This window comes from Lampris incognitus, chromosome 6, assembly GCF_029633865.1.
Source record: "Lampris incognitus isolate fLamInc1 chromosome 6, fLamInc1.hap2, whole genome shotgun sequence".
NCBI classification, from domain to species: Eukaryota; Metazoa; Chordata; class Actinopteri; order Lampriformes; family Lampridae; genus Lampris; species Lampris incognitus.
The window spans coordinates 24,398,873-24,417,373 of NC_079216.1; the positions used below are offsets into that span (position 1 = coordinate 24,398,873).

At 43.2% G+C, this 18,501-nt stretch overlaps 2 protein-coding genes across 2 annotated transcripts in view; one reads left to right on the forward strand and one right to left on the reverse strand.

Moving 5' to 3' along the window:
- The first annotated feature begins 45 nt into the window (after window positions 1–45).
- Window positions 46–11,603, forward strand: usb1 (U6 snRNA biogenesis 1). The gene is made up of 7 exons (XM_056281516.1): window positions 46–376; window positions 983–1,122; window positions 1,515–1,698; window positions 4,189–4,242; window positions 4,624–4,729; window positions 10,292–10,372; window positions 10,689–11,603. Exons 1-7 carry the CDS (start codon window positions 201–203, stop codon window positions 10,794–10,796), a joined length of 849 nt encoding a protein of 282 aa, XP_056137491.1. The 5' UTR covers window positions 46–200; the 3' UTR covers window positions 10,797–11,603.
- A 458-nt stretch (window positions 11,604–12,061) lies between these two features.
- The window catches only part of pla2g15 (phospholipase A2, group XV), a 42,557-nt gene continuing 36,117 nt past the window's right edge, over window positions 12,062–18,501 (reverse strand). The window contains exon 8 of the mRNA XM_056281513.1: window positions 12,062–12,274. Within this exon, the coding sequence (XP_056137488.1) occupies window positions 12,115–12,274 (160 nt within the window). The 3' untranslated portion in view covers window positions 12,062–12,114. The remainder of the gene's footprint in view (window positions 12,275–18,501) is intronic.

Consider the following 18,501-nt stretch of genomic DNA (forward strand, 5'->3'; position numbering starts at 1 on the left):
AAGAAGAAGAAGAAGTAGTGCCAAAGCTTGCTTCTGATTGGCGGACGCTGCTGTTGCTGTTGTAGATAATCAACCATGTTTCCTTTTTAAGTAGTCAAGAATCTACTGAAGCATTTTTTTGTCTTGTTTCCCACTAATTTATTTCTTTAATATTTCTATTGATGTCTACCGTTGTTATTTAACGCGACACGTGCTGCACCATGCTGGTTGGCTACAGCAGCAGCTCCGACGAGGAGAACGAGCCTGAAGGTGCGCGAGCAGATTCAGACGCTAGAAGCAGAAGACGCCCGAGGACCTGTCAAGAAGATAGCGATAACGATGATGACACCTTAGCGAGGAAGACGCTCAAAACAGAGGAGCAGATCCCCAAAACAAGGTGTGTGTGTGTGTGTGTGTGTGTGTGGCGCGCGTGCGTGTACGGCTGGGTTCGGCTTTACGGAAAAGCATGTTTGACTAGGAGACGTCACATAGAGAGACTTGTCAGAGTAAAAAGTATAACCCCGGATAACAACACGCACGCACACGCACGCACACACACACACAGGAGAAAAAGTTTTAATACATAGCAGTACAGGCCTGTTTCGTGCGTCGCGCACTCATCAGCTGCTAATGTGCAGGCCTGTACTGCTATGTATTAAAACTTTTTCTCCTGCATCTGGGTTGATATTCGCTCCTCGTTAGTTGAGCACTTATAACAACACCATTGACGGTTTCGGAAAAAACGCTATATATATATATATATATATATATATAGTAGCTTGCCCCCCTCAAAATGTGATTTGAGGAGAGATGCAATGAGGTAGCACCCTTTAGTGTTTACTGGGTATAATGGGTGCATCCACTTACGTGAAGAACATCTAACATTATTGAGGAAAAACATTGTGAATGAATCCAAATGTTATTTTAAAATCTTATCATGACTTATTTCACAATGGAATTTTCAAAATAAACAGACCAAAGCTGTTGTGGTAATTTTCCTCAGGCTGCCTGTTCCTGGTTGCCTAATCTCCATGTTTCCAGAGGAGGTGGACCATCAGACTGAAGACTGCTCCCTTCATGGTGGACGCATCCGCTCTTTCAGACATGAGAGGGGAAACTGGGCAACTTATGTATATTTGCCATGTAAGACAGGCAGGGATTTGCACATTTGCAGTCACGCAAAACATTCACTCTGCACCCCCACTTAAACACACACACATACCTTCCCACAATTATCCCATGATTTTTGAAACTACTCTACAGTCATGGTTCCCAACGCCAGTCCTTTGGACCCACACTGCTAATTTTCTATCCTACCAGCCAGGTAGTCAATTACATTCATCTATTGCCACAAGTCTAAAACCCCATGAGTAGAATGCTGGCCAGAGTTGGGAACCACTGCTCTTGGGTGTTTCCTTTTATAATGCTGAAGTGGAACAGAAATGCAGACTGTAAACTATTTTAATTTCACAATAAATCTTAACTCTTCCTTTTCCTATCTCTTCTCTCCCTCTCTTTGATCCCCTCCTCCTCAGACAATCCAGATGAGGAGTTTGCAGAGCTGTTGGAAGATATACTGTCTGCTGCAACAGCTCACGGAGTGGCTTTAACTCAGCAGGAGGAGTTTCACCTCAGTCTGTCTCAAACAGTGGTGTTGAGACACCACTGGATCCAGCCTTTCATAGAGAGGCTCAGGACAGGCCTTGCCCACCGTAAAAAGTCAGTTTATCCATCTATGGCCTGTATACAGGGGAAGTGATTGTTTAAATGCACTGCAGAATGTTGGGGAACTAAACTGGTGCTTTCTACAGCTTCTCGCTGAGAATTTACAGTTAAATCCGAATCTTTTACTTCCTTACCTTTCTTGCAGCCATGGCTTTCCTGCACATGTCTGAATATACCATAACATACCTGTGACTACACGTTATTCATAGTTTCAGCATACATCACACTGAACACTGACTAGATAAGGAAATGGGGCAGTAAAAAAATTGAGGTTTTGAAACAAAATAATTAGTGAACAGTATAGGAAACCCTGCAACCATTTCCAATCCGTCACTCTAAACAATCAATTCATTTTATATGTAAAAGCGGTTTGGAGAATGGATGGATGGATGGATGGATGAATATTGATAATAGTAATCAGTGATAATAGTAGTTTATGCTGCCTGAAGAAGTGCGCTTGGTCTTGAAACACAAGTTAGACATAGCAGTACATACAGTGCATCCGGAAAGTATTCACACCCCTTCACTTTCCCCACATTTTGTTATGTTACAGCCTTATTCCAAAATGGATTAAATTCCTTTTTTTCTCATCAATCTACACACAATACCCCATAATGACAATGTGAAAAAGGTTTTGTAGAAATTTTTGCAAATTTATTAAAAATAAAAAACTGAAATATTGCATGTACATAAGTATTCACACCCTTTGCTATGACACTCAAAATTGAGCTCCGGTTCATCCGGTTTCCACTGATCATCCTTGAGATTTTCTACATCTTGATTGGAGTCCACCTGTAGTAAATTAGATTGATTGGACATGATTTGGAAAGGCACACACCTGTCTATATAAGGTCCCACTGTTGACAGTACATGTCAGAGCAGAAACCAAGCCATGAAGTCAAAGGAAATGTCTGTGGACCTCCGAGACAGGATTGTATCAAGGCACAGATCTGGGGAAGGGTACAAAAAAATTTCTACAGCTTCGAAGGTCCCGAAGAGCACAGTGGTCTCCATCATTCGTAAATGGAAGAAGTTTGGATCCACCAGGACTCTTCCTACAGCTGGCCGCCCAGCCAAACTGAGCAATCGGGAGAGAAGGGCCTTGATCAGGGAGGTGACCAAGAACCCGATAGTCACTCTGACAGAGCTCCAGTGTTCCTCTGTCGAGATGGGAGAACCTTCCAGAAGGACAACCATCTCTGCAGCACTCCACCAATCAGGCCTTTATGGTAGAATGGCCAGACGGAAGCCTCTGCTCAGTAAAAGGCACATGACAGCCCGCTTGGAGTTTGCCAGAAAGCACCTAAAGGACTCTCAGACCATGAGAAACAAGATTCTCTGGTCTGATGAAACCAAGATTGAACTCTTTGGCCTGAATGCCAAACGTCGCGTCTGGAGGAAACCAGGGACCTCTCATCACCTTGCTAATACCATCCCTACAGTGAAGCATGGTGGTGGCAGCATCATGCTGTGGGGATGTTTTTCAGCAGCAGGAACTGGGAGACTAGTCAGGATCGAGGGAAAGATGAATGGAGCAAAGTACAGAGAGATCCTTGATGAAAACCTGCTCCAGAGCGCTCAGGACCTAAGACTGGGGCGAAGGTTTACCTTTCAACACAACAATGACCGTAAGCACACAGCCAAGACAACGAAAGAGTGGCTTCGGGACAAGTCTGTGACTGTCCTTGAGTGGCCCAGCCAGAGCTCAGACTTGAACCCCATTGAACATCTCTGGAAAGACCTGAAAATAGCTGTGCAGCGACGCTCCCCATCTAACCTTACAGAGCTTGAGAGGATCTGCAGAGAAGAATGGGAGAAATACCCCAAATATAGGTGTGCCAAGCTTGTAGCTTCATACCCAAGAAGACTCGAGGCTGTAATCGCTGCCAAGGGTGCCTCAACCAAGTACTGAGAAAAGGGTGTGAATACTTATGTACATGCAATATTTCAGTTTTTTATTTTAATAAATTTGCAAAAATTTCTACAAAACCTTTTTCGCTTTGTCATTATGGGGTATTGTGTGTAGATTGATGAGAAAAAAAAAGGAATTTAATCCATTTTGGAATAAGGCTGTAACATAACAAAATGTGGGGAAAGTGAAGGGGTGTGGATACTTTCCGGATGCACTGTACATAGCCTTACTAGCACCATGTCCATATATGAGCTTTTTGCTTTATAGAAGCTAATATAATCTTATTTTTGATTGCAAATGGGTTCCCAGCTGATGTTATATATGATATTTATATGATAATAATAAAATCATATTCTATGCAGACCTTGTAACTCCTCCAAGCTTATGTGAATAAAACCAGATAGATGAGCTAAATTGTCAAGTTAAAGTAAATTTCCTCGAAGTCAAGAGATGGAGTTGAATTAGGGTGGATGGGTAGTAATACAGTATGCTGGAGGTGAAAATAACGTAGTGTTGATTGTGGTAGAATTATTTCTCTAACTGAAAACAGACTGATTCTCTCTCTGGTTTAGATTTGTGTGTGCAGCAGGAAGACTCAGGGTCTACTGTAATGCTGAGAGGACCAGGTACAGTCAAAAAGTTTGTTGTATCTTTGGGTACAGATAATATACTTTAATTTCTTATTTTATCTTTTATTTCTATTTGTTTCTGTTTTTCTTCTTTCTATTTGTTTCTATTTTCTTGTTATCTTGTATCTTGTTAGTTTGTAGTTTTTTTCTCACTAGCTCTTGAGTGTCTGCAATAGAACCTGACTTCTCCTCGGGATGAATAAAGTATTCTGATTCTGATATACCGTCATATACCATCATTTCCTGATTGTTCACTTGCTCTGTTTACCCTCTGTTCTTCCTTGGCTGTCAATTCTTTCTGCTCTGTTTTAATGTCTACATTTTTTCTGATAACATGCCCATCAGTGACTTGTCTGTCTGTCTGTCTTGGCCCTACAGGACATTCCTTGGTATGGAAGTTTGTACTGGGCATGCTCAATTGTTGGAGATAGTAGAAGTGGTAGACAAAATCATGACAGAGTTCAGCCTGGACACTTTCTATAAGGTGACTTACTGATTTGCTCATCAACACCACAGTCACTAAGTGTTTTACTCAGTTGTCTGTGTCAAAGAGGTTAAATCCTAATTAACTAGCAATCAGCTTAGTGTTATTTTTAAATTGGAAATAATTGTCATCCCCAGATTTTCTCTATCTATCTATCTATCTATCCATCTATCCATCCATCCATCCATCCATCCACAGTGCATCCGGAAAGTATCCACACCCCTTCACTTTCCCCACATTTTGTTATGTTACAGCCTTATTCCAAAATTGATTAAATTCCTTTTTTTTCTCATCAATCTACACACAATACCCCATAATGACAAAGCGAAAAAGGTTTTGTAGAAATTTTTGCAAATTTATTAAAAATAAAAAACTGATATTGAATGTACATAAGTATTCACACCCTTTACTCAGTACTTGGTTGAGGCACCCTTGGCAGCGATTACAGCCTCGAGTCTTCTTGGGTATGAAGCTACAAGCTTGGCACACCTATATTTGGGGTATTTCTCCCATTCTTCTCTGCAGATCCTCTTGAGCTCTGTAAGGTTAGATGGGGAGCGTCGCTGCACAGCTATTTTCAGGTCTTTCCAGAGATGTTCAATGGGGTTCAAGTCTGAGCTCTGGCTGGGCCACTCAAGGACAGTCACAGACTTGTCCCGAAGCCACTCTTTCGTTGTCTTGGCTGTGTGCTTAGGGTCGTTGTTGTGTTGAAAGGTAAACCTTCGCCCCCGTCTGAGGTCCTGAGCGCTCTGGAGCAGGTTTTCATCAAGGATCTCTCTGTACTTTGCTCCATTCATCTTTCCCTCGATCCTGACTAGTCTCCCAGTTCCTGCTGCTGAAAAACATCCCCACAGCATGATGCTGCCACCACCATGCTTCACTGTAGGGATGGTATTAGCAAGGTGATGAGAGGTGCCTGGTTTCCTCCAGACGCGACGTTTGGCATTCAGGCCAAAGAGTTCAATTTTGGTTTCATCAGACCAGAGAATCTTGTTTCTCATGGTCTGAGAGTCCTTTAGGTGCTTTCTGGCAAACTCCAAGTGGGCTGTCATGTGCCTTTTACTGAGCAGAGGCTTCCGTCTGGCCATTCTACCATAAACGCCTGATTGGTGGAGTGCTGCAGAGATGGTTGTCCTTCTGGAAGGTTTTCCCATCTCCACAGAGGAATGCTGGAGCTCTGTCAGAGTGACCATCGGGTTCTTGGTCACCTCTCTGACCAAGGTCCTTCTCCCTCCGATTGCTGAGTTTGGCTGGGCGGCCAGCTGTAGGAAGAGTCCTGGTGGATCCAAACTTCTTCCATTTACGAATGATGGAGACCACTGTGCTCTTCGGGACCTTCGAAGCTGTAGAAATTTTTTTGTACCCTTCTCCAGATCTGTGCCTCGATACAATCCTGTCTCGGAGGTCCACAGACAATTCCTTTGACTTCATGGCTTGGTTTCTGCTCTGACATGTACTGTCAACAGTGGGACCTTATATAGACAGGTGTGTGCCTTTCCAAATCATGTCCAATCAATTGAATTTACTACAGGTGGACTCCAATCAAGATGTAGAAACGTCTCAAGGATGATCAGTGGAAACCGGATGAACCGGAGCTCAATTTTGAGTGTCATAGCAAAGGGTGTGAATACTTATGTACATGCAATATTTCAGTTTTTTATTTTGAATAAATTTGCAAAAATTTCAACAAAACCTTTTTCACATTGTCATTATGGGGTATTGTGTGTAGATTGATGAGAAAAAAAGGAATTTAATCCATTTTGGAATAAGGCTGTAACATAACAAAATGTGGGGAAAGTGAAGGGGTGTGAATACTTTCCGGATGCACTGTATCTATATATATATATATATGTATCTATCTATACACACACACACACACACACATATATATATATATATATATATATATATATATATATATATATAAAATCTCATCTTTAGCTGCTTCTCCAGCGTCAGGTCACAGTGACAGCAAGCTAAGTAGGGTACTCCAGAGTCCCTCTCCCCAGCAACGCCCTCCAGCTCCTCCTGGGGGATCCCAAGGTGTTCCCAGGCCAGATTGGACATGTAGTCCCTCCAGCGAGTTCAGGGTCTACCCCGGGGTCTCCTCCCAGTTGGACATGCCCGGAAAACCTCCAAACAAAGTCACCCAGGAGGCATCCTAATCAGACGCCTGAACCACCTCAACTGACTCCTTTCGATGCGAAGCAGCAGCAGCAGCTCTACTAGGAGCTCCCTCTGGATGTCCGAGCTCCTCACCCTATCCCTAAGACTGAGCCTAGACACCCCACGGAGGAAACTCATTTCAGCCGCTTGAATCCGTGATCTCACCCTTTCGGTCACTACCCAAAGCTCATGACCATCCATAGGTGAGGGTTGGAACGAAGATTGACTGGTAAATCTAGAACTTTGCCTTCCGGGTTTATTTGGGCGGCACAGTGGTGCAGTGGTTGGCACTGTCGCCTCACAGCAAGAAGGTTCTGGGTTTGAACCCTGGGATCGTCCAACCTTTGGAGTCATCCTAGGTCATCCTCTGTGTGGAGTTTGCATGTTCTCCCCGTGTCTGCATGGGTTTCCTCCAGGTGCTCCAGTTTCCATCTCCATCAAAAAGACATGCATGCTAGGGTTAATACTCCTGTCTGTGCCCCTGACCGAGGCATGGCAAGACAAACTGGAGTTGGTCCCCAGGTGCTGGATGATGGCTGCCTACTGCTCCTAGCTACACAGCTAGGATGGGTTACATGCAGAGGGTAATTTCCCCAACAGGATCAAGAAAGTATCTCTCATATACACAACTTGGAGGTGCTGACTCTATATATATATATACACACACACACACATAAATATATATACACACACACACATATATATGTATGTGTGTGTATCTATATATACAGTTCATCCGTAAAGTATTCACACCCCTTCACTTTTCCCACATTTTGTTATGTTACAGCCTTATTCTAAAATGGATTAAATTCCTTTTTTTTCCTCATCAATCTACATACAATACCCCATAATGACAAAGTGAAAAAGGTTTTGTAGACATTTTTGCAAATTTATTAAAAATAAAAAACTGAAATATTGCATGTACATAAGTATTCACACCCTTTACTCAGTACTTGGTTGAGGCACCCTTGGCAGCGATTACAGCTTCAAGTCTTCTTGGGTATGAAGCTACAAGATTGGCACACCTATATTTGGGGTATTTCTCCCATTCTTCTCTGCGGATCCTCTCAAGCTCTGTAAGGTTTGATGTGGAGTGTCGCTGCACAGCTATTTTCAGGTCTTTCCAGAGATGTTCAATGGGGTTCAAGTCTGGGCTCTTTTTATTTTTAATAAATTTGCAAAAATTTCTACAAAACCTTTTTTACTTTGTCATTATGGGGTATTGTGTGTAGATTGATGGGGGGAAAAAAGGAATTTAATCCATTTTGGAATAAGGCTGTAACATAAAAAAATGTGGGGAAAGTGAAGGGGTGTGAATACTTTCTGGATGCACTGTATATATACTATATATATACTATATATATATATATATATATATATATATATATATATATATATATATATATATATATACACTACCGTTCAAAAGTTTGGGATCACCCAAACAATTTTGTGTTTTCCATGAAAAGTCACACTTATTCACCACCATATGTTGTGAAATGAATAGAAAATAGAGTCAAGACATTGACAAGGTTAGAAATAATGATTTGTATTTGAAATAAGATTTTTTTTACATCAAACTTTGCTTTCGTCAAACAGGCTCTAACAGGTACTATTTAATGAAGATGCCAGTTGGGGACCTGTGAGGCGTCTGTTTCTCAAACTAGAGACTCTAATGTACTTATCTTCTTGCTCAGTTGTGCAACGCGGCCTCCCACTTCTTTTTCTACTCTGGTTAGAGCCTGTTTGTGCTGTCCTCTGAAGGGAGTAGTACACACCGGTGTAGGAAATCTTCAATTTCTTAGCAATTTCTCGCATGGAATAGCCTTCATTTCTAAGAACAAGAATAGACTGTCGAGTTTCAGATGAAAGTTCTCTTTTTCTGGCCATTTTGAGCGTTTAATTGACCCCACAAATGTGATGCTCCAGAAACTCAATCTGCTCAAAGAAGTGCCCATCCAACCAATCCAACTTGTGGGAGCTGCTTCTGGAAGCGTGGGGTGCAATTTCTCCAGATTACCTCAACAAATTAACAGCTAGAATGCCAAAGGTCTGCAATGCTGTAATTGCTGCAAATGGAGGATTCTTTGACGAAAGCAAAGTTTGATGTAAAAAAAATCTTATTTCAAATACAAATCATTATTTCTAACCTTGTCAATGTCTTGACTCTATTTTCTATTCATTTCACAACATATGGTGGTGAATAAGTGTGACTTTTCATGGAAAACACAAAATTGTTTGGGTGATCCCAAACTTTTGAACGGTAGTGTATATATATAGGTGCATCTCAAAAAATTAGAATATTTTGGAAAAGTTCATTATTTTCCGTAATTTAATTCAAAAAGTTAAACTTGCATATATTCTAGATTCATTACACAAAAAGTCAAATATGTCAAGCCTTTTTTGTTTTAATCTTGATGATTACGGCTTACAACGCATGAAAATCAAAAATCCAGTATCTGAAAATATTAGAATATTACATAAGAGCAACCAAAAAAAGGATTTACAATACGGAAATATCGACCTTCTGAAAAGTATGCTCATTTATGCACTCAATACTGGGTCGGGGCTCCTTTTGCACGAATTACTGCATCAATGCGGCGTGGCATGGTGACAGTCAGCCTGTGGCACTACTGAGATGTTATGGAAGCCCACGTTACTTTGATAGCGACCTTCAGCTCATCTGCATTGTTGGGTCTGGTGTCTCTCATCTTCCTCTTGACAATAACCCATAAACCAGAGAAGGTCATTGCTGAAAGGGCTGGCTGTTGACAGAGTGCTGTATGAAAGCATATCTATGGAAAGTTGACTGGAAGGGTAATGAATCTAGAATATATGAAAGTTTCACTTTTTGAATTAATTTACAGAAAATAATGAACTTTTCCACAATATTCTAATTTTTTGAGATGCACGTGTGTGTGTGTGTATATATATATAGATCTCACTTGATAAAACTTGAATTGCTTATTTCATCCTTGTAACTGCATAACTGATGTTAAGCACAGCACAGCTGTTCATGGTTGAGGGTTTTATACACCGGCTGGGATTTTATTAAGAAACAGAAAAGTAGTCCAACAGAAAAGGCGTATGTTTTGTCACACTGCGAAGCCGCCAACTCAACATCAGCCAAGGAAGTCGGTGCACAGCCTAGGGGATGTTCGTTTCCAGCCTCACTGAAATAGATGGAAATAGATGTGAGCTTGCTTACAAAGTGATTGCAGCTGTGAGCTGGTAATGCCAGAGCCACTGCTTGCTCTCCCTCCCCAGACACACACAAAAGCCATCCCCTACACCACACTGTCACAACTATGTCTGTCACTGCAAAATCTGGCTCACTTTTCTTTTGGATTCAGTCTCCTTCTCGGCCTCTCTCTTGTTCAACCCTTTTCCTCCCAGGATCCATCTTTCCATCTGAGTCTGGCATGGTGCACTGGAGACCGGACGGAGCAGATGAAGGAATGCCTTCACGAGCTTCAGGTATTCTGACCCTGATCTTTCAATCTGGGATTTATCCATTTAGCTCTCATGTTTTCATAGTGTTTTCCTTTTTTGTTCCTCTTTAACTGACACCGGGCCGCCCATTTACTTATTTAACCTAAACCCATGGGTGTCTGAGTCTAGCGAGGCTCATTGTCACACTTTGTCTTGTCCCAAACTCAGACCTGACCTGTCTTAATTTTGTTTTCTTCTTGAGACCAGTTACATAAACCTAAAAAAAAACACTGCATACGTCTTTGTCTATGGTGTGTACATCAAAACAACCCTTGTGATCATTGTCTTTTTGTGTGTTAAGAGTCTTATCGATGACCATGAGGAGGGGCCCTTCCTTCTGAAGCTGGAGTGTAAGGAGCTTTGCTGCAAGGCGGGAAACAAGATCTTCAGCTTCCTTTTTGGGTCCTAAAACCTGGCATTTGCCTACCACATTAACCCTGATCCCTTGAACGCCAGACTCGCACTGTGAGGGGGGGTGCACGGTCAGCCTTGGAACAATAGCTGGGGATTTGATGAGATGGCACAAAAAAAAGGATGAAATGAGGGGACCGGGAAACGTCAACTTGAGTTGAATTGTTCCGTTTCCAAAAATCTGAAATACCAACAAATTCACCAAAACTACTGGAAACACAACTGTTGGGAAGTTATATGATCGTAAAAGTGTTAAGTTGTACAGCAAAGCGCGGACTGAGGTTCTTTGCTCCTCCATCAGCTCGGACTTCTGGAACCATATGCACAGGACTCAACAACAGGCCCTGCTCTCTTTTTGATACCAGAAACTTCCTTCCTCCTCTTGCCTATCCCGATTCCCTCGTTGAGTCGAAATGCAAATTTACCCCTGGGGTAGGAGTGGAAGACAACGTTATAATGGGGAGACACGTTCTCCTCCTGGTCTTTTGTTGTAACCCCGTTTTGTAAATCTGAGATGGATGCTACAGGGTTTTTATGTAATTTTCAAAATGAGCATCGTCTTTTGAATGGGCGATGACTCAAACGGTGTTCAACCAACCTGTCAGTAAACTGTTCACTGTAGCGAGAACAGTAGCGCGTTGTCTCGAGCCTCATTCGTCATACTGTAGCAAGGTTTTCTAAAGAAAGCATCGCCAAACACTGGCGGCCCCTTTATGTAGAGTGACCAGTTAATGTTTTATTTTTGGGACATGTGCACTGTTCATTATAATTCTCTTGTATACCCCCCTACCCGCCCCCCCCCAAATAAAGGGTTCTCTCACCAGAAAACTGGGGTAGTTTTTTATAGATATTTTGTTAATTAAGGAAATAAAGCTTTTTCATTTCATACTCATTTTTGTTGGCTTAAGATCTTGTGGGACAATTGCAACAGCAACGCTGTGTTCTGCATGTTTTAGCTTTAAAAGAGAACGTACTTGTGACTTCATGAGGCTCACAGCTGGAACATCTGTATGAGTTTACTTCTGAGCAGCCCATCTGAAAGGCTGAGGTGTGAACGTTAAAGATCAGGAGGGAGTTATGTGGACAGGTCTGAATTTAAACCTTACGGGGGGAAAGAGGATGGGAGGTTTACTGTCAATATACCCCCATACCTCTCCCAAAGTTACCCACGGGGGCATTTAATGATTTGTCAACATAGGTGATTATACCCCTTTCCAGTCACCTCCTGCACTCACAGTCAGTCTGAACGCAGTATTTCTAATATGTTTACTCAGTCGAAGGCATGACATCGCACATCACAGTGATCATAACAGTTTTCAGCACAGAACATTTATTCCAACTTGATATGAAAAGGTCTCGTCTCTACACAGCTCTCCAGAGAATGTGCAAGAATCCCATGTGGTTTCTTCCTTCCATAAAGGCTTGAAGGTCAGATCATCTGCACCTGTATGATCGGCTGCCCAAACTCCTCTACGCCTTGGTACACGGTGCACATGAGGGGTAGCAAAAAAAAAAAATTATACTCATTGCACTGGTATGAACTCCTTCAAACTCAGTTGAGGGCGAGGAGGTGGAATGAGGAGCTCCTCTTCTAAAGAGCATAGAGCCACGGGAGTAGTGGTGGGACAGGAGATGTGACATGAAACAGGATTAAGTTACGCAGCAACTGTGTCTTAACTTGACCCAATATGACAGGAAACAATCCTGTGAGTTTCCATCCATCCATTATCTGAACCGCTTGTCCTGCTCTCAGGGTCGCAGGGATGCTGGAGCCTATTCCAGCAGTCATTGGGCGGCAGGCGGACACGTGTGTGTGTGTGTGTGTGTGTGTGTGTGTGTGTGTGTGTGTGTGTGTGTGTGTGTGTGTGTGTGTGTGTGTGCCCTGTGATGGCCTGGTGGCCTATCCAGGGTGTCTCCCTGCCTGCTGCCCAGTGACTGCTGGGATAGGCTCCAGCATCCCCGTGACCCTAAGAGCAGGATGAGCGGTTTGGGTGATGGATGGATGGAAATTAAAATTGTCTTGAACAGAATGTTTTTAGAAGCAGTTTAAATTTTTGGTAAATTTATCTGAACCTGAAATGTCACATATCAAGTAGATTCAATCATGAGCATGGTGTAAATCATTCAGCATCACAACTTGACACTAAACATGGACAAACAGTCAAAACAAATAAGCCACAGGTCTCCATCCAGGACTCAAACATCAACAACAGCATGCAATACTAGAAATTATGAATGGCAATAAAAAAGGGGAAAAAATCAGAAGAATCAAATAATAAAAAGGAAATAAAGCAAACTAGTAATTCTGGAAAACCCTATACACACACACACACACATTATATATATATACACACACACAAACACACACACAAATATATATACATATATATATGTATATATATAATAAAAATGCAACTTGATTGATATATACTCACATACGCAACACACACACACACACACACACACACACACACACACACACACACACACACACACACACACAGACCAGCCAAAACCACCTGCCTAACATAGTGTAGGTCCCCCTCGTGTCACCAAAACAGCTCTGACCCATCGAGGTATGGACTCCCCGGATCATCTAGGGTATACTGATCGTCTACCTACAGCTGTCCTCCGGTATCTGGCACCAAGACGGTAGCAGCAAATCCTTTAAGTCCTGTAAGTTGTGAGGTGGGGCCTCCATGGATCAGACTTGATTTTCCAGAACATCCCACAGATGCTCGATCAGATTGAGAGCTGGGTAATTTGGAGGCCAAGGCAACACCTTGAACTCTTTGTCATGTTCCTCAAACCATTCCTGAACAATGTGTGCAGTGTGGCAGGGCACATTATCCTGCTGAAAGAGGCCACTGCCATCAAGGAATACCCTTACCATGAAGGGGTGTACTTGGTCTGCAACAATGTTTAGGTAGTAGTTCGTGTTAAAGTAACATGCACATGAATGCCAGGGCCCAAGGTTTTCCAGCAGAACATTGCCCAGAGCATCACACTGCCTCTGCCAGCTTGTTTCTTCTTCCCACAGTGCATCCTGGTGTCATCTCTTCCCCAGGTAAATGATGCCCATCCACCCAGCTGTCCACATGATGCAAAAGAAAATATGAGACCATCAGACCAGGTCACCTTCTTCCACTGCTCCATGGTCCAGTTTTGACGCTCATGTGCCAATTTTAGGGGTTTTCAGTGGTGGCCAGGGGCCATCATGGGCACTCTGACTGGTCAGCAGCTACACAGTCCTATATGCACCAAGCTGCGATGCTCTGTGTATTCTGACACTTGTTCATCATTGCCAGCATGAACTTTTCAAGCATTTTGAGCTCTTCTGTGGGTTTTAACGAGAAAATCAATGTTATTTACGTCATGTGGCAGTGGTTTCTATGTTTTGGCTGATGCTCCCTCTCACTCTCTTCACTGCATGCTGGGAGGTTGGGTGTGTGAGCATGAGTGAGGGTTGTGGTTGAGAGATTGGCGAGGAGTTTGAATTGTTCGCTGTCCTTTTTTCAGACTTTTCCCCTTATTCTTCATCTGTCCTATGTCCATGATCAGGTAAGCTCAGTGGTTTTGTCAGGTGGTTTTTGAGAGGAATTTGGCAGGGAGTAAGGATAGTCCCGCCGGATAGTAACATCACCGTGGAAGAGGTTCTGTTGGCTGTCGGTGAGCAGGTAGGACATGAGAAGATATCTTCCGTATCAAGAATGAACAAAGCAGTGGTTGTGCTCTTGAAAGAGAAGCCTCATGTTTATCATCTGACAGAGAGTGGTGTGTTTATCGGGGACATGTTTGTGCAGGTCTCCGCTGTCAGTTCAATCCACGCGGATCTCCGTGCCCGGTGTTCTGCCTTTTATACCCAATGAGGTGTTAAAGAACAAGCGCCATAGGTCTGATAAATTTGCCAGTGGATTTAAAACAGAGTTTGGGATGTAAAGATCCCAAACTGAAGCACGTGCAGTCTCTGAGGTGACAGGTGTTCATGTTCCTGGACTCGCCTACACAAACACTGGAGGTGTCTTTCAGAGTAAAGCACGGTGATGGCTCTTATATGGTGTATGCCAGCTCAGGACGGTTGAAATGTTTTGAGTGTGGTGATGTGGGACACAAACGCTTTGCATGTCTGCATAAACACCAAGAGGAGGCTCACTCCGCCGAGGTGGCAGGAGGCTCCGCTTGCGCCGAGGTGATGAATAGCGGACCTGGAGCTGGGAGTACGGCAGCAGAACACGGCATTGCAGACGCGGCACCCAGTGTCACTGGTTCACATTGTGAGAGTAATGATTTAGATGGGGAGAAACAGAGCCAGTCTGAGAAGCAACATGCTTCTGTGACTGTAGAGTCTAAGCAGTTCCCGGTCTGCAGACACTTAAGTACGCTCACAGTCACCAGAAAAGGCTGAGGGAGCAGCTTCCACAAGTTCTGTAGGCTGAGACCACACTGTGATCACCCATGAAGGACAGGGTGTGTTCAACAACCAGGTGTCATGTGAAGGAGAAGACATGGAATATGACTGAGTCAGATACGGTGTCTGTTGGTGAAACTAGGCACACAGATCTCTATTCTTTAGAGGAAATTAAAGATTTTCTGGATGAAACATTTGGAAAGTGAGGGATTATTTCAGTGACACTGATAAATTCTTCAGATCCATTTGTGTACTAAACAGGTTGGTTTTGACCTCTTGTATGAGAAAAAAACGCTTTCGCCTCACAAAGCATATTACATCTCTGAGAAAAGTAACAAAAGGTAAAACTGTTAGAAAGACTAAAAAGTAACATGATCAGGCATCACACAATGTTTTCCTCTTTTCGCTGTTCTCTGCTCGTCTCATCCTGTCTATTTCTCTTCTCAGACCAATCTATGCAGAGTCTCAAAATAGGGTCTTTGAATATTAATGGTGGGAGAGACCGGCACAAAAAGGCATTAATTTCTGAAGTCTCTACTCAAAAAAGGATTGATGTGTTATTTTTACAAGAGACATTTACTAATCCAACAGATGAGATAGACTGGGGCGTACGGTAGGAGGGTTTGTATGCCCTTAGCCATGGCACTAACCTTCGTGCAGGGGTAGCTGTTCTGTTTGGAACAACAACAAATGCAACCGTTTTATATCCTCTACTGAAGTGGTGAAGGGTAGATTGTTGATTGTCAGGGCATAAATAGATAGCTCTCTATTCAGCTTCATTAACATATATGGCCCAAATCAAGGAACAGAGTGCGTTTTTATACACTGCTTAAAAAAATGAGCTGAAGAAATACCATGAGGATCAATTTATCATTGGTGGGGATTTCAACTGCACCATAGACTTGGCTGTGGACAGGACAAGTGGGGAACCCCACCCATCTTAGAGCTTTAACAGTATAGGCACGGTGGGCAGCACGGTGGCCCAGTGGTTAGCAGTGTTGCCTCACAGCAAGAAGGTCCTGGGTTCGAACCCCGGGGTTATCCAACCTTGGGGGTCATCCCAGGTCATCCTCTGTGTGGAGTTTGCATGTTCTCCCCGTGTCTGTGCTGTGGTGGGTTTTCTCCAGGTGCTCTGGTTTCCCCCACCATCAAAAAGACAGGCATGTTAGGGTTAATACTCCTGTCTGTGCCCCTGACTGAGGCATGGCACAACGAACTGGAGTTGGTCCCCGGGTGCTGCACGGCGGCTGCCCACTGCTCCTTGCTACACAGCTAGGATGGGTTAAATGCAGAGAGGAATTTCCCCACGGGGATTCATAAAGTACATCAAAATAAAAATAAAAAAAAAATCAAAATCATCACACACTTTGATCTGTTAGACACATGGGGAGTCAAATATCCGCAATCCAGACAATACACATGGGTGAAGGTCAGCAATAACAGGGTGAGTACACCAAACCAGACAGGTTCTACATTTCCCAGTCTTAGCTGCAGATTAGTTCATGGTAACACAAGTCCAGTTGGGTTCACTGACCATCACTTTGTCAGCATAAATTTCATAACTCCACCAGGTGAAAGGGTTAAATCCTTCTTTTTTTTTAACAACAAGCTCCTGCAGTACTTTCTGCCAGTTTTTAGCACTTTTGGCAACTGTTGAAAACCAAAAAAGCAGATTTTAGTTTTTTTGAAGCTGTGGTGGGAAGTGGGTAAGGCATAAATTTGTGTTTTTTGCCAGCAGTAGACCTCCCATTCCATTGCTAAGATCAAGGCAGCAGTTCAGGAACTTTAAGCTAATATTAGAGGATACATAATTCCAGATTACACAGAACCTAATATGCGTCATTGCTGCAGGAGCAGAGGTTGGAGTTGAGCTCCTTCCTACAAGAGACAATGAACGGAGCTCTTATCAGGTCTGGCTTCCTCCAGCTAAAGGACATAGATGCCCCAAGTTATTTCTTTTTCAATCTGGAGAAATTGGTGGCTCAGAGGAAGCATGAAGCCTAAGGAACCTGCCTTCGGCTTCCAGGAAGCAGAGTGATCACCAGTCTGGGCAAGATGAGGAGCCATGCGATGGACTTCTACGCTGACCACTTTGGGGAAGAACAATGCAGCATGGAGTGCAAGGAGGGGCTCCTTGAAGGGCTTCCTCAGCTCAGCCTGGCAGAGAAAGCTGCTCTGGAGTGTGAGCTGACTCTGGAGGAGTTGACAGTTGCTGTCAACCAGATGGCATCAGCATGGGCACCAGAGATTAAGGCTCGCTCCACTGACTTTTATAAGCGGTTCTGGAATACTCTCAGACCTTATTTACATGGTGTTTTGTTGCAGTGTTTCAGAACAGGATCTCTTCCTGTCTCCTGTCAGCAAGCAGTGCTTTCCCTGTGGCCCAAAAAGGTGCGGCCCAAAAAGGGGACCTGGTATTACTTAAGAACTGGAGGCCAGTTGCCCTCCTCTGTACAGACTATAAGGTGCTTTCCCAAGCCTTATCAAATAGACTTAAAGACACTCTGGAGATAACTGTACATACAAATCAAACCCATTGGGTAACTGACAGAAATATCATGGAGAATATTTTCCTCATGCAGGATATTGCTGGTGTGTGTAATTTTTACAATGTTAATTTTTGTATTGTCTCTTTGCACCAAAAGAAAGGTTTTGACAGGGTAGACCACTTTTATTTGTTTTCTGCCCTTAGGACTCTTGGTATAGGTGATTGGTTTCTGGCTTGGGTTGGTTTATTGTATAGTCATGCTCAATGTATGGTTAAGATGGGGGTAGGGCTGAGTAGGCCAATCCCTGCATGATGAGGGATAAGATAGAGCTCTTCTATTTCAGGACAACTATATAGTTTAGCTATTGAGCCCTTGTTGTGCAGGTTGAGAGGTCGGATCAGTGGTCTCTCACTGCCTGGGTTCCCCAATTTAGACCGTCTTCCTACTGCTTATGCTGACAATGTTAATATTTTTGTCTCCAGCCAGGGGGATATTCAGTGTTTGCAGCATATCCTGTCTCTTTATGAAAAGGCTTCATCTGCATGGGTGAACTGGGCAAAGAGTGAAGCTTTGTTGGTAGGACAGTGGAGGGATCAGGCAGTGCCCAGTCTGCCTGGAAGACTTGAGTGTGGGAAGGAGGGGCTGAAAGTGATGGGAGTATTTTTGGGCACTGAGGGTTTGCAAGCAAAGAACTGAGAGGGAGTTAAGGAGAAAGTGTGTGCTCGGTTGTCTAAATAGAAATGGTTGCTATCCCAGTTGTCATATAGGGGAAGAGTTCTTGTTGACAATAACTTGATCACCTTAAC

Excerpts from the sequence above, each read along its gene's own strand:
- usb1 (XM_056281516.1), top strand. The coding sequence starts at position 201 with ATGCTGGTTGGCTACAGCAGCAGCTCCGACGAGGAGAACGAGCCTGAA. Across the intron at positions 4,243-4,623 it reads TGTAATGCTGAGAGGACCAG|GACATTCCTTGGTATGGAAG; the intron begins GTACAGTCAAAA and ends TTGGCCCTACAG. Across the intron at positions 4,730-10,291 it reads GCCTGGACACTTTCTATAAG|GATCCATCTTTCCATCTGAG; the intron begins GTGACTTACTGA and ends TTTTCCTCCCAG.